We start from the raw sequence: 25,146 nt of genomic DNA, 5'->3' as shown, positions 1-25,146 counted from the left end.
GATGCCCAGAATCACTTTTTTTTTTTGGTGCTAAGAACGAAGTATTAAGACAAGATACATAAAAATCGTGAGCAATTTTAAGAATAAGAAAAAGGTTAGCAGAAATCCATTGAAAATCGGGTTGGTGGGAGAAAGGTCCGAAATCGGGAGAGTTCGTAACTCTGTTCTTCTGACCAAATTCCCTGGCGCCCATCTTGAATATTTCCACATCAATCCTATCTTTCAAATATGATCTGCTGAACTGAAATCTCCGATGTTGTCAAAAAAAGATCTTGCTTCAGCATGTTTTTAACAATATCATTGTCGATCAAATATGGTCGCCCAGAATGTGGCTTATCAGAAAGGTCAAAATCCCCACTTTCAAATTTTTTTAACCATCTTCTGCATGTCCTACCAGGAACTGTACCTTACTTTCATCAAACACTTTCAATAAGTTTCTACATGGGTCTGTAGCATTTCTTTCTTGTTGAAATTCATATAAAATACAGTGGCGTAAATGAACTTTATCAGTAGCCATAGTTACACTATCATTTCACACTTAAGACTGAACTCGAATCAACTTTGTTTTAGTCAATTTGGTACATCAGTACGTATACATTAAGCAATAGAGAATTGAACATGCGGCAAACATGTGCTTCTATGTCGAAAATCGTTGTCATAGAAACGGACAGAACGTTCCAGTAAACCGAATATATATAACGCCACGTAAGGGGTGGATACACACACACACATATATATGTTTGTGTGTGTGTGTGTGCATGTATATATATATATATATATATATAAATATATATATGTGTGTGTGTGTGTGCATGTATATATATATATATAAATATATATATGTGTGTGTGTGTGTGTGTATATATATATAAGTCAATTAATCTGCGATCAATGACAAAAGCTACTTTCTCAGTACTCAGTATTTTGATTTTAATATTTGGAATACACAGTTAAAAGAGTTTTTATACAGATATTACATAATTTTTACTACAATAGTAACATAAATAACTTTGAATACTGCCTTAGCTACTTCAATTGCCATCTACTTCAATGATAAAGCTACTTCAATTATTTACTCAAATATTTTCTAACAATTTATAGCTTTAATTAAATTTCGTTTCCTTGGAGATGATATTTAAAAACCTTTTCTAATAATAATCTATAACTTTTTGCTTTTTAAAGTAGTCATAATTATGTATATATATCTTTCGCTGACTTTCATTCTCGTAATCATACTCATACAATTATAGAAGCGTTTTAAATGACAAAAATATTCATGTTTTGGCAGTGTCGAATTTAAAAAGAAATGAATTTTTGACAAATAACAAAATCTATCTTTTAATGCAATTTTCCAAATTATATGCTTATTTTTGGAAAAATTTGGTACTACTCCGTTTTGGGGACCGTAAAAAAATTGCAGCAAAAATGTATGCAAAAAAGTGCCAAATCCAGCAAACACGCCCATTTAACAGCGCGCCAAATCTAGTGTACCGGCCGATTTCAGATTGCGTATGTTTATATAGCTCTATATTTCTTAAGATGCCATTGAAATACTAGTTTAATTTTTTAAATCCTTTTTTGATTTTAAATTCTTTTTTGATATCCTATGGATTTAACAATTTGGGAATTGCCCATGACGAAAAGTGTGCAAGAGAACTTTGGGTAAAGTGCAGAATCACCCACTGCTTGACATGTTTTTAAGAATTGCACATACTCAGTATCCATGTATACATCGACCTGTTTTCATGAAAAAAAAAAAAAAAAAACAGAATTGCACAAAAATGGCACTGCGCACACCCTTGACTTTATCTATGTACACATCGACCTATTTTCACTTAAAAAGTAAAAGGAAATTGACAAAATTCCAATTCCTTTTACCCTTGTAAAAAGTGGCAAACAAATAAGTTGCGATTCTGCACTTTAAAGAGAATTTTTCAAAGAAAAGGCATCATTCATTATAGAAAATTATGTTTGAGCAACCAGTGAGATGAAATTATAACTCGGTAGTGAAATAGCGAGGCAGGCATCCATTCAGTTATGTTTAGCAATTGTTATGTAAATTATAATAATGAAAATATATAAATTATAATAATGATCTGAAATAATTATTTACTCTTATGTTTCCATTCAGTCATGTTTAGCCTTTTTTACATAAATTATAATAATAAAAAAGTATTATATGAAATTAACCTTTCATCTAAATTAAAACATCAATCTTAGACAGTTATTTGCTATTATACTTCCTTTCTTGCGTTAGGGTTGCTTCAATTATTTTTGGCAGCACTGGCATCAACAATAGTTTGGCGATTTTTTATGGCCCTCAAAACCGAACAGTACCGAAAGTTTTATACTCATTATGAAAAAATAAAACTGTAACATGTTTGGCTCTCATATAAGAAAAGTTCATCAGGATATTTAACTTCAAAATTTGCAATTTTTGATGTTATTTTCAACTTGCCTTGAGGAATCATTTAATTAAGTTAAAATAATTTGAGAAAATAACTTTAAATTAAGTGCAGCAAATAAATGACCTAATATTTTTAGAACTGTCAAGCTTTGGCACTGTCAAATTTACAAAAATAAAAATTAATTTTAGATAAATAATGACATCTAACTTTTAATGTGATATCCTGGTTCCTATACTTATATTTACTAAAGTTTTATACTGTTCTGAATATATATATAAATACATATATATAAGAAGTTTGACTACCACAAGACAGAAACTGACCAATATATTTTATTTCAAAATTTGCCCTTTTTTATGGCATTTTCAACATGCTCTGAGGGGTCACTTAATTAAGTTTTAAAAATTTGAGGTAATAAGTTCAAATGAAGTGCCCCCCAGAAAAACATGTATAATTAAGCAGGTGTCCAAGGAAGTCATGGTACTAACATCATATTTTTTTACACCAGTCTTAATTAGGGATTTCGAAAAATTCGGGGGGGGGGGGCGAGGGAGGTTACATGGCTGCTAAAAACTGCATCATACATATCAAGACAAATTATAAAATATATGTTCTTGAGAATCTGGAGGTGCAATATGGCCCGAACACCTAAAATGAGGTTGCATTCCTCAAAAGTTTGGAACCACTGTTTTACATCATAATTAATGAATGAAAAAATAATATTTTCATACGACGAACAAATTAAGCACAGCATACTTTTTTTCATAATGAGTATAAAACTTTCGGTACTGTTCGGTTTTGAGGGCCATAAAAAATTGCCAAACTATTGTTGATGCTAGTGCTGCGAAAAATTATTGCGGGAACCCTAACACAAGAAAGGAAGCATAACAGTAAATAACTATCTAAGATTGATGTTTTAATTTAGATGAAAGGTTAATTTAATATAATACTTTTTATTATTATAATTTATATAAAAAAGGCTAAACATGACTGAATAGAAACATAAGAGTAAATAATTATTTCAGATCATTATTATAATTTATATAAAAATTGCTAAACATAACTGAATGGCTATTTTGCTACCAAGTTATCGCTAAAGCATAATTTCATCTCGTTGGTTGCTGAAACATAATTTTCTATAATGAATGATGCCTTTTCTTTGAAAAATTCTTGGTAAAGGACAACAAAACAGGTTTTCTGCAACTGTTGGCATCCCTTTTGAGAGTAAAAAAGTAATAAAATTTTCAGAATAAGGAAAAGCACATCTTCTTTGGCATAGTGGAAAAATATACAGAACTAATCTGATAAAATCCATGACAAACTCAGCAGGAATATGTTGATAAGGAATTCATACACGAAGTCACATTTCCCAAATTGTTATTCAATTTTTCTTCATATGTAGAACTAATAAAATCTGGTTCCAAATAACTTTTCAAAAAAAATAATAATAATAATAATAATAATGATAATAATAATAAAATAAAATAAAATAAACTGATGCAATACTTATATGATTTATGTTATAATGAGGATGTGAAAGATGCCACTTAGAATAATTACAGGGCTATGACAAAGTCTTTTTTTTTCTTCAAGGAATTAACTCCTAGCATCTCAGACATTCAAACTGCTGTTACCAAGGAACTTAGCATAGTCTCAAAGGATGAATTTCTCAAAAGTTTCCAGAACTTGTATGAATGTTGTCAGAAGTGTATTGTAGACGGCAGGAACTACTTTGAAGGACAGTGATGTATTTATATGTAAATATATAATACAGTTTTTATTATGACATTAGTCACCTTACTTTTTGGTCTAATCTTGTTATAATAGCCAAACATAATAAATGAAGCCCAAAGCAGTGCTACTTGTATATTTAATATCTAAGATACTTTAAAACAAATGATTTTTAAAGGGGAATTAAAAAATGATTGATTGTACTCTCAAGATTGTGAAATTTTCAAAACTCATATTTTGATAATATGCTGCCTTCCACAGTTGAAGTTAAGAGTCAACGGGGCTACTTTGGTAGAAGGTTGCACAGATTTTTGGCGATTTACATTGGCGTGGTTTTTACAGTCGTCAGCCATCTTGAAAAAATGCTGATTTTACGTATTTTACGCATATAGTAAAGTATTCGAACTTTAAACAACTAAATATCATTAAAAATAATGGATTAATTTTTGTTGAAAACGTTGCTTTTTAAGATGGTTGGCATATGTAAATAAATACATTTACTAAGAGTATAAAACACTAAAGTTAAATTATTACTTTCATATAATAGAATAAAAACACCACTATAAAAACATTGCACCAACATTTAATTGGATTAAAATACTACTTAAATTGAATATCGAATTAAAAACATCATACCAACGTTTAAAAGAATTAAAATATTACTTAAATTCAAATACTTTAAAATAAGCTTTATAGGATTTAATTATTTAACATTAAAACATATGTGGCAATAAATATCTCAGCAATTTTCTAAAACAGTGTATTAATTTTTTAATAAAAATTGAAGTATACAATACCTTTCTGTAGGAAAAGAAAAATATGTACTTACATTTTTTTAGTATTTTACCAGTCGTATATTGATAAGTACCACAAATAAAATCGGAATCATAATTTAGATATTAATGAAAAAATTGGTCGGTAAAAAAGGAGAAATGCCTAATACTTTTTTACCGTTACAGCGGTTATTTCTTCCATCGTGACCACAATACCGTACATGGCCGTCCTCAGAAACGGCTCTTTTAACGATCTTCATCTGTGATCCACATCTCTCACACTTCATTGAAGAAGCAATTAGCGAGGTTTCCTCCAAAAATTTAAAATCAATTTTCTTTGACGCTTGTAACAATTTATAAGTAAATCTTTGATTAGGAAAGCCAGGTTGGCCAAAATAAGGTCTCAAAGGGCAATTTTTTTATTCCGATACCAATAATTCTTGGTAATTACCAATAAGAATATTCATCTTTGAAATGGACATTTCCATTCCATTTGAAATCTGAGAAATTTGAAGAGATGAATAATAAAATTTTAAAATGGCGCGGTAATGCACAAATATTCAGTAAGCAATTAGGGGGCTGATTACATCACGCATAGAATTAAATTGTATAAATAATTTTTCATAATAAAATCATTTTTCAAAACAAATGCAAAATTAAATTGTATTTTAATATTTAACAGCCATAAATAATGTTTAAAACATTAGATTAAATTTATATAGATATTAATAAAACCAATTACTTTTTAAGTAAGGTGACGTCATTGAATACCATCCACAACATAAAATTGTATAAAATATCAAACAACAAAATTTTTATTTCAAATAAAAATGCAAAATTTAATTGATTTTTAATATTTAGAAGCCATAAATAATATTTAAAACACTTAATTTATGCATAATAAAATGCATTATTTTTTAAATAAAATGACAACAAAGTATCGGTTACCATAAATAACTTGTCCAGCAATGAGTTTACCATAAGTCGTATCGCTCGCCAAAATCCGTGCAACCGTCTACCAAAGTAGCATCGAGTCAACCAAGAGGCCTGAATTCAACTTCCAGGTAAGACTTGGAAGTTTATGATTGTTGCAGCTATGCAAAATGTGTAAAATATATCAGTATAAAAATATTCTTGTGACTTCTGGCACATGAAGTGGAATTTGAGGATACTGCTCTAGTCAAAATTGGGATGATCTTGGATAGCTGCAGGCATTGGATGATACTTATTAATCCATAAAACTGATTAGGTACACATACTTTGTTTCCATTTACTCACTCATAATATCATTATACATATGACAATTAACTAAAGTTTAGAAATGAAGAATCATTAAATTTACTTAAACTACTTTGAGAGGATGGAACTGATAACAAGTGAACTGATTATGAAATTTGTCTCATTTAAAAATACTATTAATATCGATTAGTAATAGAAATATTAAAAATTTTTAAATATTAAAATTAAAATTTGTTCATTCGAACACAAAATTACTTATGCAAAAAAATTTAATATTTCTATTACTAATCGATATTAAATAGCATGTTCCTGTGGTCAAAAATATCTGGCAAACGTTTTCAATATTATCTTAACACGCATATGCCATATTTATGTCTAAAAATTCTTCTCCTTATTAATACAAAGATAATATTAAAGTGTTTATTAGATGCAAGATTTTAATTATATAAAATTCTCATTAAAATCATGCACTGTTAAACATGGATTTCAAATTTCTTACCTCAAAATCTATTCGGGGCAGATTCTGAACTAGAAGTAATAACATGTTGCAGTTATATAATTCTTGTGCTAACTGAGCCACAGCAATATCAGAATTAGGTTCTTGATCACTACTTCCATATAACATAGTTTTCATGAGAGCCAAATGTTTGGAAACATCTTCCTGAGCCTACAAAGATACCAGAAATACAAAATTATTAAAATAGTTTGGTCTTTTAAAGATAACTACAGTATTTAACTTATAATATTGTATATATAACTTATAATTATGTACATTCTCACTAACAATCTTATGATTCAGTTTATCACTTAACACTGAACTACATCAGAAACTGGATGATCAATTCTTTGGTAGCTTATTATGTAATCCATTCTTTTGAATAGCCTCCATGAAGCTGGAGCTTGAAAACTTCTCAATTTTGATACTTGATTTGGTGGTAAGTTAACTTTTAACAACCAATTTATTGCTTAAATAAGCAAAACAGTTAACAGCTATATCGCAATAAACTGCTTTAATAAATGCTATAATTAAATTTTAACTACTGTCCTAACTAGGAATTTGTTTGACAGAACCACTATAAATCAGCTGAATGTCACTAGTAATTTTACTACTTTAATCTATTACATATCAAATGCCAATACACCTATGAAACTTTTTTGAAGAGCAGGTAATTCTTATGCAAAAAAGTAGGTTTCAGGATAATGTTAATACTCATATTAAAGGTGCCCATCCATCAAAAATATTTTGTATCAAGTTATGCTACAGAAAGGTACTAGGTCTGAGAAGAAAAGAAAAGTAGTTAAACTTAGATTTGCTTTTGTTTCGTCTCTTTAGGATATTTCATGGCATTGAAATGTAAATGTGATAGATGAATGCAACATAAAACTACTAAATTAATTACATGACTGACAAATATGGAAGGAAAAAAAAATTAACCCAATTAACTATAGTTGTTAAAGAAGCCTAAATGTTTAATTATTTAGTTTATCTACCTATATATTTAATTATTTAATACGCAACTTAAATACTGAAATTTCACTTACTTAGTATGTTAATAACACGTATTCTTACATAAAAGAAATTGACTTTGCTGATTCTGAAAAGTTCACAATCAATTTAAATTTAGTAACATTACATATAGAAATTATAAAATAAAAAATATGAAACGTTATTTGGAAAATAATGAAATACGAGGCATATTCGAAAACTAAGTACAGTTTTGAAAAAAAAAAAAAAAAAAAGTAAAACATTTTTTTTTTTTTAATCCAATTTTATTTTTACATGAAAATACATGTCTTAAACTATTTTTCAACATAGTTTCCGCCAATGATCAAACACTTGTCATAGCGGGTGACCAGTTTTTTTATACCATCGTCAAAGAAACTTCCCGCCAGTTTCGATAACCACGACTCCACAGCATTTTTCGTGTCATCGTCAGATCCAAAGCGCTTGCCACCAAAGCTCGCGTTTCATGTGCAGGAACAAGTGATAGTCGGACGGCGCCAAGTCCGGGCTGTATGGCGGGTGATCCAACTGCTCCCAATGAAACTGTCGAATTAACGATTGAGTGACACCAGCAGTATGGGACCGAGCATTGTCATGGAGCAACACAATTCCTTTACTGAGCATTCCTCTTCGTTTGTTTTAAATGGCATGCCTTAGTTTTGTTAAAGTCTCACAATATCGTGCCGCATTAATGGTTTCACCTCTGGGAAGAAATTCAGTAAGCAAAACGCCTTTCCTATCCCAGAAGACAGTGCACATGATTTTTTGTGTTGACATTGCCACTTTGAACTTTTGTTTTTTCGGAGAATGAGTGTGTATCCACTCCATCGATTGTTGTTTGGATTCTGGTGTGAAATGACACATCCAAGTTTCATCGCCTGTCACAATTTGTTTTAAAAAGTTTTCTCCCTCATCACTGTACCGCGTGAGAAATGTCAGGGCACTACCAAGTCGCTTTGTTTTGTGAACATCAGTGAGCAATTTTGTAACCCATCGGGAACACAATTTGCGATAATTCAAGCGGTCGGACACAATTTCGAACAAAACAGTATGTGAAATTTGTGGAAATGCCTCTGAAAGAGTTGTCATTGTGAAGCGTCTGTTCTCATGAATTGCTTCATCAACTTTCCTTACCAAATCATCGGTGACAACAGAAGGCCGACCACTTCGAGCCTCGGCGTGGACATTTGTTTGACCTGCATTAAACATTCTTACCCACTTTCTCACCATTCCATCACTTATCGCGTATTCACCGTAAACTTCTGTTACTTGACGATAAATTTCGGCCAGTTTAACATTCCTCGCATTCAAAAATTTAATAACGGCACGAATCTCACAGTCAGCGGGAGAACTAATTGTCTTAAAACATTTTGAGTGTGCACAGCAAACTGAAAACACAACATAGAGCAACCAAAATGGCGACAATTGAAAGTCAGTAAACAAGAAAGACTAGTGCGCATGCGCGGGGACGCCTACCACAGCGCTGCGACGGCAGTAGAATGAAACGGTACTTAGTTTCCGAATACGCTACGTATTTATAACCTTAAGAAAAGCAAAATGTGGGGGGTAAGGAAGAAGCTCAATGTTATCTCTCTGCTCTTTGTTTCATTAAAATTTTGAATTTACTAAAACAAAGATGCTCTTAGTTTCATTAAAAATTCTAGTACTTATATATTATTATGTTGATTACCATTGAACCAGGAAAGTTGGCAGTCACTTAATGAGTCACTTAAATTTTCAATTTCAATTGCTTTATTTACAGAGAAGCCCCTTTCCACAGAGGCCTGTCCATGTAACTTTCAGCTTGCGAAATGTCCTTCTTGCGGCATTTATAATTCATTAACTGGTCAGCAATGAATCCCAAATAAACTTTACTTTTATCATTATTACAAATTTCATCATTAAAATTAAATTTATAAAGATTTTCCGCTTTAGTTTTTTTTTAATATTCCAGTTTCAAAATTTTAAAGTGCTGAAGGCAATCATTTACAAGTTTTAAGATATCGTCAGCAAAAAAGGGAATAAGTGGTTTATCGCTTTGATAATATTCAAGAAAAGGCAATAATACGAGGGCCATCCAGGAAGTAGATTACGTTTCCGTCTGTGTCCGCTAGGGGCGGGGCTAGCGTGGCCATCTTGGGGTCAGAGCGTTGCGCAGCTCAGTCTGCATCTAGCCGTGCTAGTGAGAGGTTCGTGCTGTGCTCCGTTCAGATACTGTGACGGTTTGAAATGTCTGCGTTAATTGAAAATCCCGCGAGCTGCGAGGTGCGCTCAGTAATAAGGTTTCTGACTGCAAAAAACTGTAAACCGATAGAAATCTATCGGCAGCTTCGTGAAGTGTATGGGGACAACATTATCACTGAAGGTGGAGTGCGTCAGTGGGTCATAAGATTTCAAAATGGCCGAACCAATGTTCACGACGAAGATCGAAGTGGGAGACCCAGCATAGTGACCGCCGAACTTCTCAAAAAAGTCGATGCTAAAGTCCGTGAAAATCGAAATTTCACAATAACGGAACTTTCTTTGAGTTTTCCACAAATTTCGCGAAGTTTGTTGCACGAAATCATCAGCGAAAAGCTTGGTTACCACAAGTTTTGTGCAAGATGGATTCCAAAAATCTTGACAGAGGACCACAAAAATCAGCGAATGGCTGCAGCGTTGAACTTTTTGGACGCTTACCATAAGGATGGTGACTCTTTACTCGATCGCATCGTTACTGGTGACGAAACATGGGTGAAACATGTGAACTGTGAAACGAAATTGCAATCAATGCAGTGGGGGCACACAAGTTCTCCCCAAAAACCCAAGAAATGCATGCAAACAATGTCGGCAAGGAAGATGATGGCGACTGTTTTTTGGGACAGAAAAGGTGTAATTTTGGTGGACTTCCTGGAAAGAGGCACTACAATAAACTCTCAAAGGTATTGCCAAACTCTCCAAAAACTCAGAAGAGCAATTCAAAACAAGCGCAGAGGAATGTTGAGCTCTAAGATCTTGTTGATTCACGACAACGCCCGGCCCCACACGGCAAATGTCACTCGTAAAGTTCTTGAATCTTTTAAGTAGGAGTTGTTTCCTCATCCGCCGTACAGTCCCGACCTGGCACCGAGCGACTTCCACCTATTCCCAGCAATGAAGAAGTGGCTGGCTATGCAGCGTTTTGATGACGACGCACAGCTGCAAGAAGAGGTAACGAAGTGGTTGAAGGCGCAGGCGGCCGAATTTTTCGACGAAGGAATTTCCAAGCTCGTACATCGCTACGATAAATGCCTTAATTTGTATGGTGACTATGTAGAAAAGTAGTATTTGAGTGTGGCTTTCATCTGTATATAATAAAATTTGTTTCCTATATTTTGTTTATTTTTTTATTCCAAAACGTAATCTACTTTCTGGATAGCCCTCGTATTTTCGACAGAGAGAGAAAAAAATTTAATTTTATAAGAAATGTTTTATCTTTAATTGCCTCCAAAATATTTGAGATGGATTTCGATGAAGTTTTTTTAAACTTCCCCATTTCAACTTTTTTTATGTACAGTAGCAAGTCATCCCATATTTCAATGGCTCTTTCAACTGCTGGGACATTTTGCAACCATCGGTAAAAGTAGAACTTCACGGGAAGCTTTTTTAAGCCAGATATACTTAAAAAATCTTCACGTCTTGCAGGAGAATCTTTAAAATTCCAATATAAGGAGGATAAGAACGATGGAATGTCCCAGCCAGTGGATGACATCCCATGCTTGAAAGCATTGTTAAGAATGTGTAAACAACATGTCCCTAATGTCAAGCACTGAATGTTATATTCCTCTGTCAAGTCCTGCTGCAATAAATCATAAAATTTCTAGTTTACTGCAGGACCATCCATCGATATTTGTAAGAGTTTTGACAAGTCTAGTTTTTCAACACATTCATAAAATTTGGATAAAATAATTTCACTTGTTGCATGCCCTATAAATGCAGAAATAAGGTACTGAGTTCTGACCTTATTTTCGTGATGCCAGTACCTCACATGAATTAGTTGCTCCTTTTGATTTGTCAAATTAAGAGTCTCATCAAATAGTAATGTAAAAATAGTAATGTAAAAACTTTGTTACTAAAGCATTTTTACAATGCTTTAGTAACAAAGTTTTAAAATAAGGGCCAAGACCAAAATGACAGATATAAGCACATTTCTTTTCACCACATGAAAACTGTTTTGCAATGGAACTATCCGGGAACAATTTAGTGAATAATGGCCCAATATCATCGCATGATTTAAAAGAATAGTGGCTTTTGATGTACTTAAAAGCATTTCTGCACCTGTAACTTCAGATTTGAAAAGAAAAGAAATGATTTTATTATTTTCTACACTTATTGATGTTGAATTAGCAGTTGCATCTTTTCCTGAAGTAGATGGTTCTTCTAACTTGACAAAATTCATGATACTGTTAGAAGAAACTCTGCAGTTGAGAAGGGAGAGATGTTTTGCACTTAAAAGGGGCATTACACGCAAGGCATTAGTAAAATTAAGTATCGCATATATATATATATAACGTGTATATATATATATATATATATAATAAGAAATCTATATATATATATATATATAATAAGAAATCTATATATATATATATATATAATAAGAAATGTATACTGAAAATATATATTTTTACTATAATATATATATATATATATATATATATATACACAGTACAAAGTCCGAGATCCGGACATCCAATATCTGGAATGATCTAAAATCCGGATCTCAGAAAGCGGATAAAGCCACCACCAACCAATTTTTTAGGGCATTTTTGGAGGGAAGGGGTATGCTTTACGCATGCGCATTAGATTTTTTTCCTCATCATAAAAAAAACATGCCGGAAATCCCGATTCTTAATCTCAGTTTGGCACTAAATAAAACATTATTGAAGAAATAATTATTTTAGCATAAATTTGTGTGATTAGTAGAAGGTGATCAAAAATTAATGTATGGCTTAATTCAAACAAACACAGAAATTACGCTAAGCAAAACCATGTAAAAACAAATTGAAATGATAAAACGAAACATACCTTTCATGTGAATTTTCAGCGCTGACTCTCCCATTCTAGAAATTTCAATTTGTTTCAAAGACCACATTTTACTTTATAATAAATTTATAATGATTATCATCCATCAATATCCAATCTTTGTAGTCAGCTTAATGAAGCTACAGTTTATTGAAAATGCACTTTCCAGGCATCTCGTTCCTATTGGCGTCGGAAGGGTTGTGGCCCTTCAGGTTGGGATTGTTCTAATTTTGGCAAATATTTTCAGAATCCCTCCACCCCTTTTTTTTTTCTCGAGCACCTTCATCATCACTTTTGCCTCTTAAAGAACTTCCAGCTTCACGCTTTCGTCACATCTGCCTAAATTTATGGATAACACCTGTTTCGAAAGATTGGGTGAATAGCCAATCAGACACCAATACTTTCGTTCTAGGGTAGCTAATTGTTTTTTTATCGTTTGCAACGCAAATCCGCCAACAGATTGGTTAAGAACCGTGTAATTTTAATTCCATATTCATGAGAAATCGTAATTCACACTTAGAATGGCAATCATTAGAAATGATAAGAAATGTCAAATGAGCAAAATTAAGGACAGTTTATTCATTTTGACCAAAATTAAGGACCAAAAATCATTTTTGAAAAATTTAAGGACTTTTAAGGACTGTACGAACCCTGTATCTGGGTAAAAATAAACATTCCTATTTGAAAAGCAAGCAAACGCCATTGTTTCCTATATTTTGTTTATTTTTTTATTCCAAAACGTAATCTACTTTCTGGATAGCCCTCGTATTTTCGACAGAGAGAGAAAAAAATTTAATTTTATAAGAAATGTTTTATCTTTAATTGCCTCCAAAATATTTGAGATGGATTTCGATGAAGTTTTTTTAAACTTCCCCATTTCAACTTTTTTTATGTACAGTAGCAAGTCATCCCATATTTCAATGGCTCTTTCAACTGCTGGGACATTTTGCAACCATCGGTAAAAGTAGAACTTCACGGGAAGCTTTTTTAAGCCAGATATACTTAAAAAATCTTCACGTCTTGCAGGAGAATCTTTAAAATTCCAATATAAGGAGGATAAGAACGATGGAATGTCCCAGCCAGTGGATGACATCCCATGCTTGAAAGCATTGTTAAGAATGTGTAAACAACATGTCCCTAATGTCAAGCACTGAATGTTATATTCCTCTGTCAAGTCCTGCTGCAATAAATCATAAAATTTCTAGTTTACTGCAGGACCATCCATCGATATTTGTAAGAGTTTTGACAAGTCTAGTTTTTCAACACATTCATAAAATTTGGATAAAATAATTTCACTTGTTGCATGCCCTATAAATGCAGAAATAAGGTACTGAGTTCTGACCTTATTTTCGTGATGCCAGTACCTCACATGAATTAGTTGCTCCTTTTGATTTGTCAAATTAAGAGTCTCATCAAATAGTAATGTAAAAATAGTAATGTAAAAACTTTGTTACTAAAGCATTTTTACAATGCTTTAGTAACAAAGTTTTAAAATAAGGGCCAAGACCAAAATGACAGATATAAGCACATTTCTTTTCACCACATGAAAACTGTTTTGCAATGGAACTATCCGGGAACAATTTAGTGAATAATGGCCCAATATCATCGCATGATTTAAAAGAATAGTGGCTTTTGATGTACTTAAAAGCATTTCTGCACCTGTAACTTCAGATTTGAAAAGAAAAGAAATGATTTTATTATTTTCTACACTTATTGATGTTGAATTAGCAGTTGCATCTTTTCCTGAAGTAGATGGTTCTTCTAACTTGACAAAATTCATGATACTGTTAGAAGAAACTCTGCAGTTGAGAAGGGAGAGATGTTTTGCACTTAAAAGGGGCATTACACGCAAGGCATTAGTAAAATTAAGTATCGCATATATATATATATAACGTGTATATATATATATATATATATAATAAGAAATCTATATATATATATATATATAATAAGAAATCTATATATATATATATATATAATAAGAAATGTATACTGAAAATATATATTTTTACTATAATATATATATATATATATATATATATATACACAGTACAAAGTCCGAGATCCGGACATCCAATATCTGGAATGATCTAAAATCCGGATCTCAGAAAGCGGATAAAGCCACCACCAACCAATTTTTTAGGGCATTTTTGGAGGGAAGGGGTATGCTTTACGCATGCGCATTAGATTTTTTTCCTCATCATAAAAAAAACATGCCGGAAATCCCGATTCTTAATCTCAGTTTGGCACTAAATAAAACATTATTGAAGAAATAATTATTTTAGCATAAATTTGTGTGATTAGTAGAAGGTGATCAAAAATTAATGTATGGCTTAATTCAAACAAACACAGAAATTACGCTAAGCAAAACCATGTAAAAACAAATTGAAATGATAAAACGAAACATACCTTTCATGTGAATTTTCAGCGCTGACTCTCCCATTCTAGAAATTTCAATTTGTTTCAAAGACCACATTTTACTTTATAATAAATTTATAATGATTATCATCCATCAATATCCAATCTTTGTAGTCAGCTTAATGAAGCTACAGTTTATTGAAAATGCACTTTCCAGGCATCTCGTTCCTATTGGCGTCGGAAGGGTTGTGGCCCTTCAGGTTGGGATTGTTCTAATTTTGGCAAATATTTTCAGAATCCCTCCACCCCTTTTTTTTTTCTCGAGCACCTTCATCATCACTTTTGCCTCTTAAAGAACTTCCAGCTTCACGCTTTCGTCACATCTGCCTAAATTTATGGATAACACCTGTTTCGAAAGATTGGGTGAATAGCCAATCAGACACCAATACTTTCGTTCTAGGGTAGCTAATTGTTTTTTTATCGTTTGCAACGCAAATCCGCCAACAGATTGGTTAAGAACCGTGTAATTTTAATTCCATATTCATGAGAAATCGTAATTCACACTTAGAATGGCAATCATTAGAAATGATAAGAAATGTCAAATGAGCAAAATTAAGGACAGTTTATTCATTTTGACCAAAATTAAGGACCAAAAATCATTTTTGAAAAATTTAAGGACTTTTAAGGACTGTACGAACCCTGTATCTGGGTAAAAATAAACATTCCTATTTGAAAAGCAAGCAAACGCCATTGTGAAGAGCAGTGGTTTCAAGCCACGACCACCGAGCCTCTAGAGGATTGTGAGCATTGTGACACAACGCTCTAGTGGCGCAGTGGTCGTGCCCTGAAACCACAAAGCAAATGCCATAAATATAAATAGGTTTGTTTATATATGCAATTCAATTATTGTAATTTTTATTGTTAATAATAAAAATCATAATATGCTATGAATAACTTTTGAAATTTCAAGTTGTTTATATTAACAAAAGGAAGTTATTTTGTCTCATTGAAAACAAATTTTAAAAGGCAGCCCAAGTACTAAGACAAAACGTATGATTCTGCAGTCATTTTGTGTTATTTAGAGGTAATGTGTTATTTAGAGGTAAAAGATCAGTAATCAATTGATTTTCACTCAAAAATTTTGTTAAGAAGAAGAGAAATAAATTCAAAAATTGGTGGTTTCAGGGCGCAACCACCTCGCATCAAAGGGTTAAATAATCAATTGAAATCTTTTCATCCTCAATCCTTATTGTTTTCTTCAAAATCAGTGGCAATATTTTCTGGGCTTAAAAACCATACTACAGGTTTTGTTGTCAATTGCTTAATTGATGATTGGAGCCCACTCATCACAATGAAGACTTCATTTACAAAGGCTGTTTGCACATTTTTCAGACAACTTTCATTATATTTATACAAATATTTTACCTAAAATTTTTGTGTTTTCAATGTTCCATTTGATAATTATTATTCTTCACTATCTTTCTACACAGTAATACCATAATTTAAAAGAAAATAAAGCCTTTTTTTTAGTACTGAAAAAGATATTTCACCCCATTTTTCTTGAATGGCTTTCGAAAGTCCAAGGAGTGTCAATGTTTGGACAATTCGCTTTTTAAAAGTCCAAAAGCGCAAAAATCCATGGATGATATGTCAGCAGATTTAGTACGGATATGAGTGAAGGGGGCCTTGATACATGTTTCTTGTTCCATTTTTACCAAAAAATTAACTGTGGATTTTGATATGTGGCTACTTGTTTTGTCTCCATGCAGTTCTACAGATTAATGGAACTGCGGGTAAAGAAAAGGTATTTCATATTTGAAAACTGGGTATAAGATATGTTCCTGATAATATGTGGAACGACTTCAACAATTTTCTACATTCTCTTTAATTTTTATTTGTTGTTATATCAAAACCAACAACAATCCTAAATTCCTTTGAAAAACTTTCTTTAGATACTTTCAACCATAGTCTAAGATATTTTTCTTCTATATGACGATAATAAATGGATCACTTTTATTGCAGTCATTTAATAATTTAATTGCATGCAAAACACTGATATCTGTTGGCTGATTGATGAATATAAGAGAAAAAAAGGAATGATATTGTTAAAAGTAGTACTCTTTGCATATGAAACTCGACATTTTGATCAAACATGCGCCAAAAGGTAATAAATAAGACTAAATATGAAGCAGTTTCAGTTAATTAACCCCTTCAGCCTTGTAAGTGTATTTTAAACATTTTGAATTATTAATTCCTTTTAAATGTTTCTGAAGTTTTTAACTTACTTTGTTCTTCTTAAGCTTGTAAAGACCTTATTTAATTCTAACTAATTATTCTTAGTTTTAGAAACTTTTCTTTTCCTTCCGATTTCAATTTCCTGTTAGAATGTAAATTTAATGATGTATATGCAAATCTAAGTTAGTTCGAAACAGTAATTAAGCAGCAGTGTTAAGAGTTCGCGGTGGGAGAGTTAGTTCTAAATTTATGTCGCATGGCTGAGTTAGTAACCTTGTAGTCAATAGTTGGTGCAAGCCACTTTCTTTAAATTGTATTGATATTCTAGGGTCAGCTCTGCTGTGTACAGCTGATTTAGCAGTTTAGATAAAGAAGTTGCCAGTCACATAGCCAATCTTTGCTGTAGTGATTGTACATCTTATTTATTGTACTTCAAGTTACTTAACCACAAGTGTTGGTTAATCGTGAGCACTGAGTAAGTGCGTTGTTGTTCAGCTTAATAAAGTTCAGTTAAAATAAAAAGGTTATTAAAACCTTCTGCAGTCATCTGTTCTTTCAAGACCTAGCAAGAATTCATTACCTAGTCTTTCAATAGGATCTATCAGTTGATGATTCTGAAACACACAAAAGAAGACATTGCAAGCTGAGTATTATTTCTGCCTTTTTTAAATAAAGATTTCGTGGTTATTTTAACGCATGATTCTTTTGTAGCTGTGCTACAGGATTACTTACTCAAATGCCTAAGTAATGCATTTAAATTTTCAATACACACACATCAGTTATCTTTTACTAAAACTTAAATTAGATACGAGTAAGAATAATAGATTGGATAAATAATAAGCTGGATCATATCCAGAAAATTAAGGAAAAGCGTAATTTGCAGTACTAGCTGAATTTAATCAGAACCTAATACTTTCTACTTTTTCTCTGCTATGCTGCCGCCAACAACAAGAAAAAAAAGACACAGTATGTGCTAAATTCCATTCCAAACAGTGATGATCTTCAGGGTTCACTTATCATGTACAGGGACTAATGAGATACAAAATGTGCGACTCACCACAACCATTTGGAAGACAAAAATAAAAATATGATTTGCTAGCAGAGAGATGTTAAAGACAAAAGAACATGCAAGTTGATTATATATACAATACCATCTTGTTACAGTCCCGAATATAAATTAATCTCTAAGAAGTCTGTCAAATAGTATCTCTTTCAATTCAGAAGTCAAACAACAAAAATCAGCGTTATATTTACAATTGTAATATATTACAATATTATATTACAATTGTTATAATTACAATTGTAAATATAACGCTGATTTTTGTTGTTTGACTTCTGAATTGGTACTTGTTCGGCGTGTTATTGTGTCTTAAGTATCTCTTTCATTTTCAAAATGATATTACTTAAAAGTACAGATGAACTTTTTCTGTATAAACCACTTATACAAATATCTATCTGCAGCAGTTCAATCATCAATTCTTGTTTTCTCTCTTTTAAAATCTATTTCTCTTACAGCATTCACAAAATATTTAATTTACCTTCTCCTTTCCTTAAATTTTATATTATGCCTTTGGGTATTCCATACTCTCAATACATGCAAGTTTTAAAATGACCACTTTTTATCCTTTCAACAATTTTTCCTTTAGGTTTTCTTCAACAGGGTTATTTCTTCTTCTACCACACATCATTACTATTTAACCCATGATAATATTGACCTATACTAAGTAGTAAAATTCCAAAAATAAACTTAAAAGACTGTCAAAGTTCTATATTCAGAATTAAAATGCACTCTACTTTACTAATAAAAGGTGTATCACTTACGTGATATTAAAAAAGATAGAAATAAACCTCAACACAAATTATCTTCAGCTGGTGAGAAGGTAAAAAATTAAAGGGCTCATACATTGAATTTTTTTAATATGAAAAAAGGACCTAAAATATATAAGGGGGAGAGAACTGGAAGAAAAACTAGACTCTAATTGTAAGAAAGCAGTACTGCAAAAATTATCTTTAGAATGTTGGGAGACACAATCATGTATGATGTCAGAAATCTTACTGATAGAAGTTACCGTATGTTTTAGCACTGATGCACATATGCCATAATATAAAAACTGCATGTTAAATACCTTTTCTGCTTTCTTGTCCCCTTTCTCTAAAGCTACAATTGCTTCTCTCAGAACTTTAACAAGCTCACTAGGGCTCTTTTGAGATTTTCCAAACAATGGCATAATTGCTATATAAAAACACACATTTTTATTCAAAAATGAACAATATATAGACATAAAAAATGTGTAGAAAAATAAAACATTCTATTATATTATATCGATAAAAATTTATAAGAAAAATACAAGAAGATGTATAAAAATTCAGAAAAACTTTTTCTAAGAAAAATACGTGAAGATGCATAAAATTCAGAAAACTTTTTCTTAGAATTTATAGATATTATATTATGCGAGACTAGAAAGTAATGTCTGACTAAATTAAACTGAACTATTTATAGTCATATAGTCAGAGGTCTTTTATATCTCATGAAAGTAATTTTGCTATAAATTACTGTGGCTCGTGAATAAAATAATCAAAATGTTAAAGGCTGATTATAGATTTCGTCTTATTTAATGTCACAATCAACCTGAATGATAAAGTATTTGTGAAGCATGCATTAATTACAGCATCATACACAGAAATGTTTTATTTTCTAATAACCTTCATTTGAATTTAATTTTTACAAAACTGTTATAGTTCATTAGATGACAATAAACTACCCATTTTGGATGAAATAAAAAAGCCAAATACGTAATAAACATTTAAAAATATCGCTTATAGTGATGATCATTAAAGTTATCAAATTTATTCACATTTGAAATGAGCAAAAAATATTTTCCTAACAAATCTATCTCTGTAACACGATTCCTGTTTGTTATTACATGAACAAGTCTTAATCAACATTAGATTTCTTTTGTGATTAAAATGAAAAACATAAGAATACTTTTGTTTAAAATTAAAATAATGCATTACAAGATCACTGAATTTTGATTAAAAGCTAAAACAAAATAACATTTTCCATTTTTTCTTTGGTCAGTTACCCATAAAATGTTAATATGTATCAAACTGATCCGCTTGAAGAAAATTTTAAATTACATTTCTTATTAAGGTGCAACAATATCACAGGAAGAGCACTTATCATAAAAAAACCAACATAATACAGTCAAAAGTCGTTAATCTGGACTCGTCGGGACTTCGGCAATTCCGGATTATCGATTTTTCCGGATAACAGATCATCAGTTTAAATCTGGTAAGATGGCATGCAGAAATTATAAAATTAAAAATATGAAACCGTAATTTATGAAATAATGAACAATTATGATCTAAAGGGTATCAAAATTTACAAAAAAAAAAAAAAAAAAATTATTTGTTTACTTTATTAAACATTTCTTTCAATGTAAGTTGTTTAAGTTGCTTCGTTTTATGTGATAATACTTTCTCTTTAATTCTATAAACAGACATAATTTCTCCTTCAGTTACAAAGTTCCGCTGTTAAAGTCCTATAATTGCTATGTCGAGAATACCGACTAATTAGTCAATCAAAATTTTTCGTTTTCAATAACCTCTGTATCACTTTCTTCTTTATCGGAAGCGAATTATAATGACGAGGAATTTAATTTAAATCATATCAAAGACGGAGTACATCAAGATGAAATACTACATTTAGTAAGGAATTGTAAGCGAAATAAAATAAAAACATCTGCCCTGAAGATAGGGATAGTGCTGACAGATTAATTTCCAATTCATTGCGCGCCGCGGCGTTCCCCCCCCCCCAGGCCGCAGAGCAGCGTGAAACTGATAAACAGATTTCGGAATGGTTTGAGAAACGAAGGATATGCCTTTATCCATTTTTTGCAGCAATTCCACTTTTTGTTTAATGGACTTCTAAACATACTTTCACTTTGTAGATCCTTTACATATTAGTAAATACATATCGGAAATTCTATTTGACATAATCGAAAGTTCAAGCTTACTTTTATACAATTGCTCTAACAGTCTGCAAAAATAATAAGCTGGAACCAATTCGAAGATTCAGGAACAACGCAATCTGCAACATTAACTGAATTAGATAATTTTAGCTTAGCTTTTACCGTCCGTTATACATTAAACGCGCAAGCGTAAACGTATTACGCACATGCGCACACGCATATTCGCAGCCGTAAAAGTCTTACTGCGCATGCGTCAACGCGACGCATGCGCAGAAAGTTTGTAGCTTTGAGGTCCGGATTATGGGTGTCCGAATTAACGACTTTTGAGTGTAAAAGGTGGTGTTACTGATCATACATATTTTACTGACATATTAGATAATTAATATTAGGTGCTTGCAAATCTCTGCAGCAACTATGGCAAGTTATCTACAATATTTTAGTTACCTCTAATGTGGAAACCTTCATTTTCCCAAAACTAACATCTAAAAGATGTTAGTTTTGGTACTACTTTCATATATGCCCTCAGATGTATGGCATCACCAAATGTATATGTGTTCTGCGCTGGATTTGGCGCAATTGTGTGTTGTGCGATGGTTTTTGGCCCGATGTTGTTTGCATGGAAACCCTTTTGACGTTGAAACTTTACTGGAATTTACGGAAATTTTACTGGAGTGGCTTTATTTGCTGGTTGGTTTGGTGGGTATTTTGAAATGGCTTATGTTGCGATGAAAGACGTGGTGGCAAAATTTCAGTCACGTATTTTGGATTGCGTGCAAGGTAAATCTAGTATTAAAAAGTACGATGTTGGTGTTATTAATGATTCTTTTGATCACGGGTGTGTTTATGTGGATCAAAGTGTGTTTTTGGAATTTCTGTAAGAATTTTAGATGGGGGGGAAGGATAAAGAAAGTGGTGGAAATTGACGAGTTTTGCTGATGTTTGAAACTGGTATTTCTGCTGTTTGAAGAAGCATTCACAATGGTAAATGCATTTTATTTTATTATTGTTCTTACTTTGTAGAATGTTATGTTCAGTGTTTTCTTGTCATTGTCATTGTTCCATGAAATTCTATCATTATTGTTGTTTTTTGAACTGTTTGTAATTTATTTTAGCTTATTTTGTTGATTTGTGCAAAATGCCGCGGCTGTACGCGATGCCTAGATTGTGCAATTCGCTGATGTTTTTTTAAGTTAAAACAGAATGCTATGTACATGGTACTCTTTGAAATTTATTGTTGTTATGTTAGTTTACTTTAGCGAGGTATACGTAATTCCTAGATTTCTAGACTGCAGATATTGTGCAATTCTCTGATTTTTTTTTTAAAGTTAATACAAATGACAGTGTGCATGGATTCTTGTCAAACATTTTTGGTTAGAAACCAAACAAAAAATTTATGTTTCTGCTATTTAAAATTTTTGTTTTGGATTTCTGGTATAAATTGTGTGTTAAAAATGTGGTTTTTGCAGACATTTTAGACTTAAAGTTCAAAATGTAGACAAAAAAATTACATAGTAATATGGTGCAGTAAAGTGTCTCACCAAAAATGTTTGGCAAGAAATTTGTCGCCAACCGAGGGCATGTATAAGAGTAGTTCCTTATATTCATTTCTTTGTTAAAGTGATATTTCACTTGCTTTTCTCTAAATAAAAAAAGCCTCTAATATGGTAACCCTTATTTCTCCCACATATACCTTTACTCTTTTATGTCTTAGCTTCTTATATCGTTCTTTGTAATAGTGATAATCCACCTGTTTTATATATATATATATATACAGGGTGATTATAATTAAAGTTTAAGTTTCAAAACGCTATAAAAAAAGAACCACTGATGAAAATGATGTGAAATTTGAAAGGAATGTTATTGAAGAAGGCGGAAAGCGTATGGCAGAAGAAAAAATTTAGTTTCAAAAGTTAGCAACAGATGGCGCTGTAAGCAGCAAAATCACGACAAGAAACGAGAAGCGATTCGTAAAACAATGGCTAAGGTGGAAGTTACACATTAAAATGCTTTGACAAATTAGAATTGTTGAATAATTTTATTTGCATGACTGTACATATCACATCGAAAGGGACAAGTCGGTTTCAAGAGTTTTGCGGCGACATACCGCATAAGAACCATTCATCAAAGAAGTTCGGAACTGTCGCGAGACTGGCACAAAACATGTTCAATATGGTGTTGTGTGCAACAAGTTGAAAGCGACAAACAGCATGTTCCACAACGGATCGCAGTGTCTCCGGGGTGATGTTCAGAATGTGTTGCGAAATGCGTGCCTTTAATTCTGCTAAATTTGCAATTGGAGAACGGAACACAGCATCCTTCAGATATCCCCACAGCCAGAAATCACACGGAGTAAGATCAGGCGATCGGGACGGCCAGACTGTAGGGAAATGACGGCCGATAATTCGAGCATTTCCGAAATGGCGCCTCAGCAGCTGCTTCACGGGATGTGCAATGTGCGGAGGAGCGCTATCTTGCATAAAAATGATTTCATCCACGCTGTTGCAGAGCTGGAATCACGTGGTTGCGCAAAAGAGACGCATACCTCTGACCAGTGACGGTTGCAGTAACTGGACCGGAAGCACTCTGCTCGAAAAAATGTGGTTTTAGGATGAATGATGCCGTAAAGCCACACCATACCGTGACCTTTTCAGGATGAAGTAGTACGGGGTGCGTTGCCAGTGGATTTTCTGTTGCCCATATTCGACAATTCTGGGTATTCACGTATCCTGTCAGATGGAAATGGGCTTCATCTCTCCACAAAATTTTCCACGGCCATTCATTATCCACTTTCATGCAAGCCAGGAATTCTAACGCAAACGTCTCCCTAGCTGTCAGGTCAGGCGGAAGCAACTCCTGCACATGGCCAATTTTGTACGGATAGCATTGCAGGATGTTTCGTACAATTTTCAGCACCGTGCTCGTAGGCCTGTCCAATGTTCGGGCAATTCCTCGTGCACTGCACGGTTGCACACCACCGGCCGACCCCTCCTGTAATGCTGTGGCCACTTCTTCAACTACCGTCGAATGCACTCGTTTTCTCCCTCTACCAGATTGCACATCAAACGAACCTGTCGTTTCGAATTTTTGCATTATTTTCTTTAGACCTACGACACTCATTGGACCAACGCTTTCTTTTATACCCTTCAGTGTCCTGAATTTTTGCAGAGCTACTCTTGCACAATCATCATTCTTGTAATACAGCTTTACCAGCAGAGCGCGGTCCTGCAGTGAAACACCCATGGCGAACATCTGAGACGCGAAATGAGGAACAGCCTGGTATCTGACGGCTTTATAACACTGAAATTTAACTAACATTTTAATTTGTCTTCTTCCGCTTGCAGCGCCATCTGTTGCTAACTTTTGAAACTAAATTTTTTCTTCTGCCATACGCTTTCCGCCTTCTTCAATAACATTCCTTTCAAATTTGGCGTCATTTTCATGAGTGGTTCTTTTTCTATAGCGTTTTGAAACTTAAACTTTAATTATAATCACCCTGTATATCATCCACAAACATAGTTACACTTTTCAATCCATCACCTGAGAAAATGCTGTTTTATTCCCCCCCCCCAAAAAAAACAGAAATTCTATTACACACTAGAGTATGCAAGAAAAATCATGAAATGAAAATTTACAATGAATGTACACTGCACACACACAAAAAAGAGAGAGATGAAATTCAAATTGCATTTTTTATGTCTCGAAAGTGCAATTTAGGATACATATTAGATTTATATACAGAAAAATTCGGTACAATTCGGTTTCGGGGACCGTAAAAAATTGCAGCGAAAATGCATGCGCAAAAGCGCCAAATCTAGCAAACTCGCTCATTAAACAGCACGCCACGCCAAATCTCGCGAACGCGCTGATTTCAAATTGCATAAGTT

The 25,146-nt window shown here is 32.6% G+C and overlaps 1 protein-coding gene across 1 annotated transcript in view; it reads right to left on the bottom strand.

Annotated features, from left to right (window-relative positions):
- The window catches only part of Mo25 (calcium binding protein Mo25), a 56,196-nt gene that overhangs the window by 22,525 nt on the left and 8,525 nt on the right, over positions 1-25,146 (bottom strand). Inside the window, exons 2-3 of the mRNA XM_085814282.1 lie at positions 19,418-19,524; positions 6,651-6,818 (exon numbers count right to left, since the gene is read on the bottom strand). Of these exons, the coding sequence (XP_085670408.1) occupies positions 6,651-6,818; positions 19,418-19,519 (270 nt within the window). The 5' untranslated portion in view covers positions 19,520-19,524. The remainder of the gene's footprint in view (positions 1-6,650; positions 6,819-19,417; positions 19,525-25,146) is intronic.

Source organism: Stegodyphus dumicola, chromosome 1, assembly GCF_044657685.1.
Source record: "Stegodyphus dumicola isolate Sdum_Otavi_A_Nest chromosome 1, ASM4465768v1".
NCBI lineage: Eukaryota > Metazoa > Arthropoda > Arachnida > Araneae > Eresidae > Stegodyphus > Stegodyphus dumicola.
Note: the sequence above shows the minus strand (reverse complement) of the source record. Positions and strands in the feature narration are given on the sequence as shown.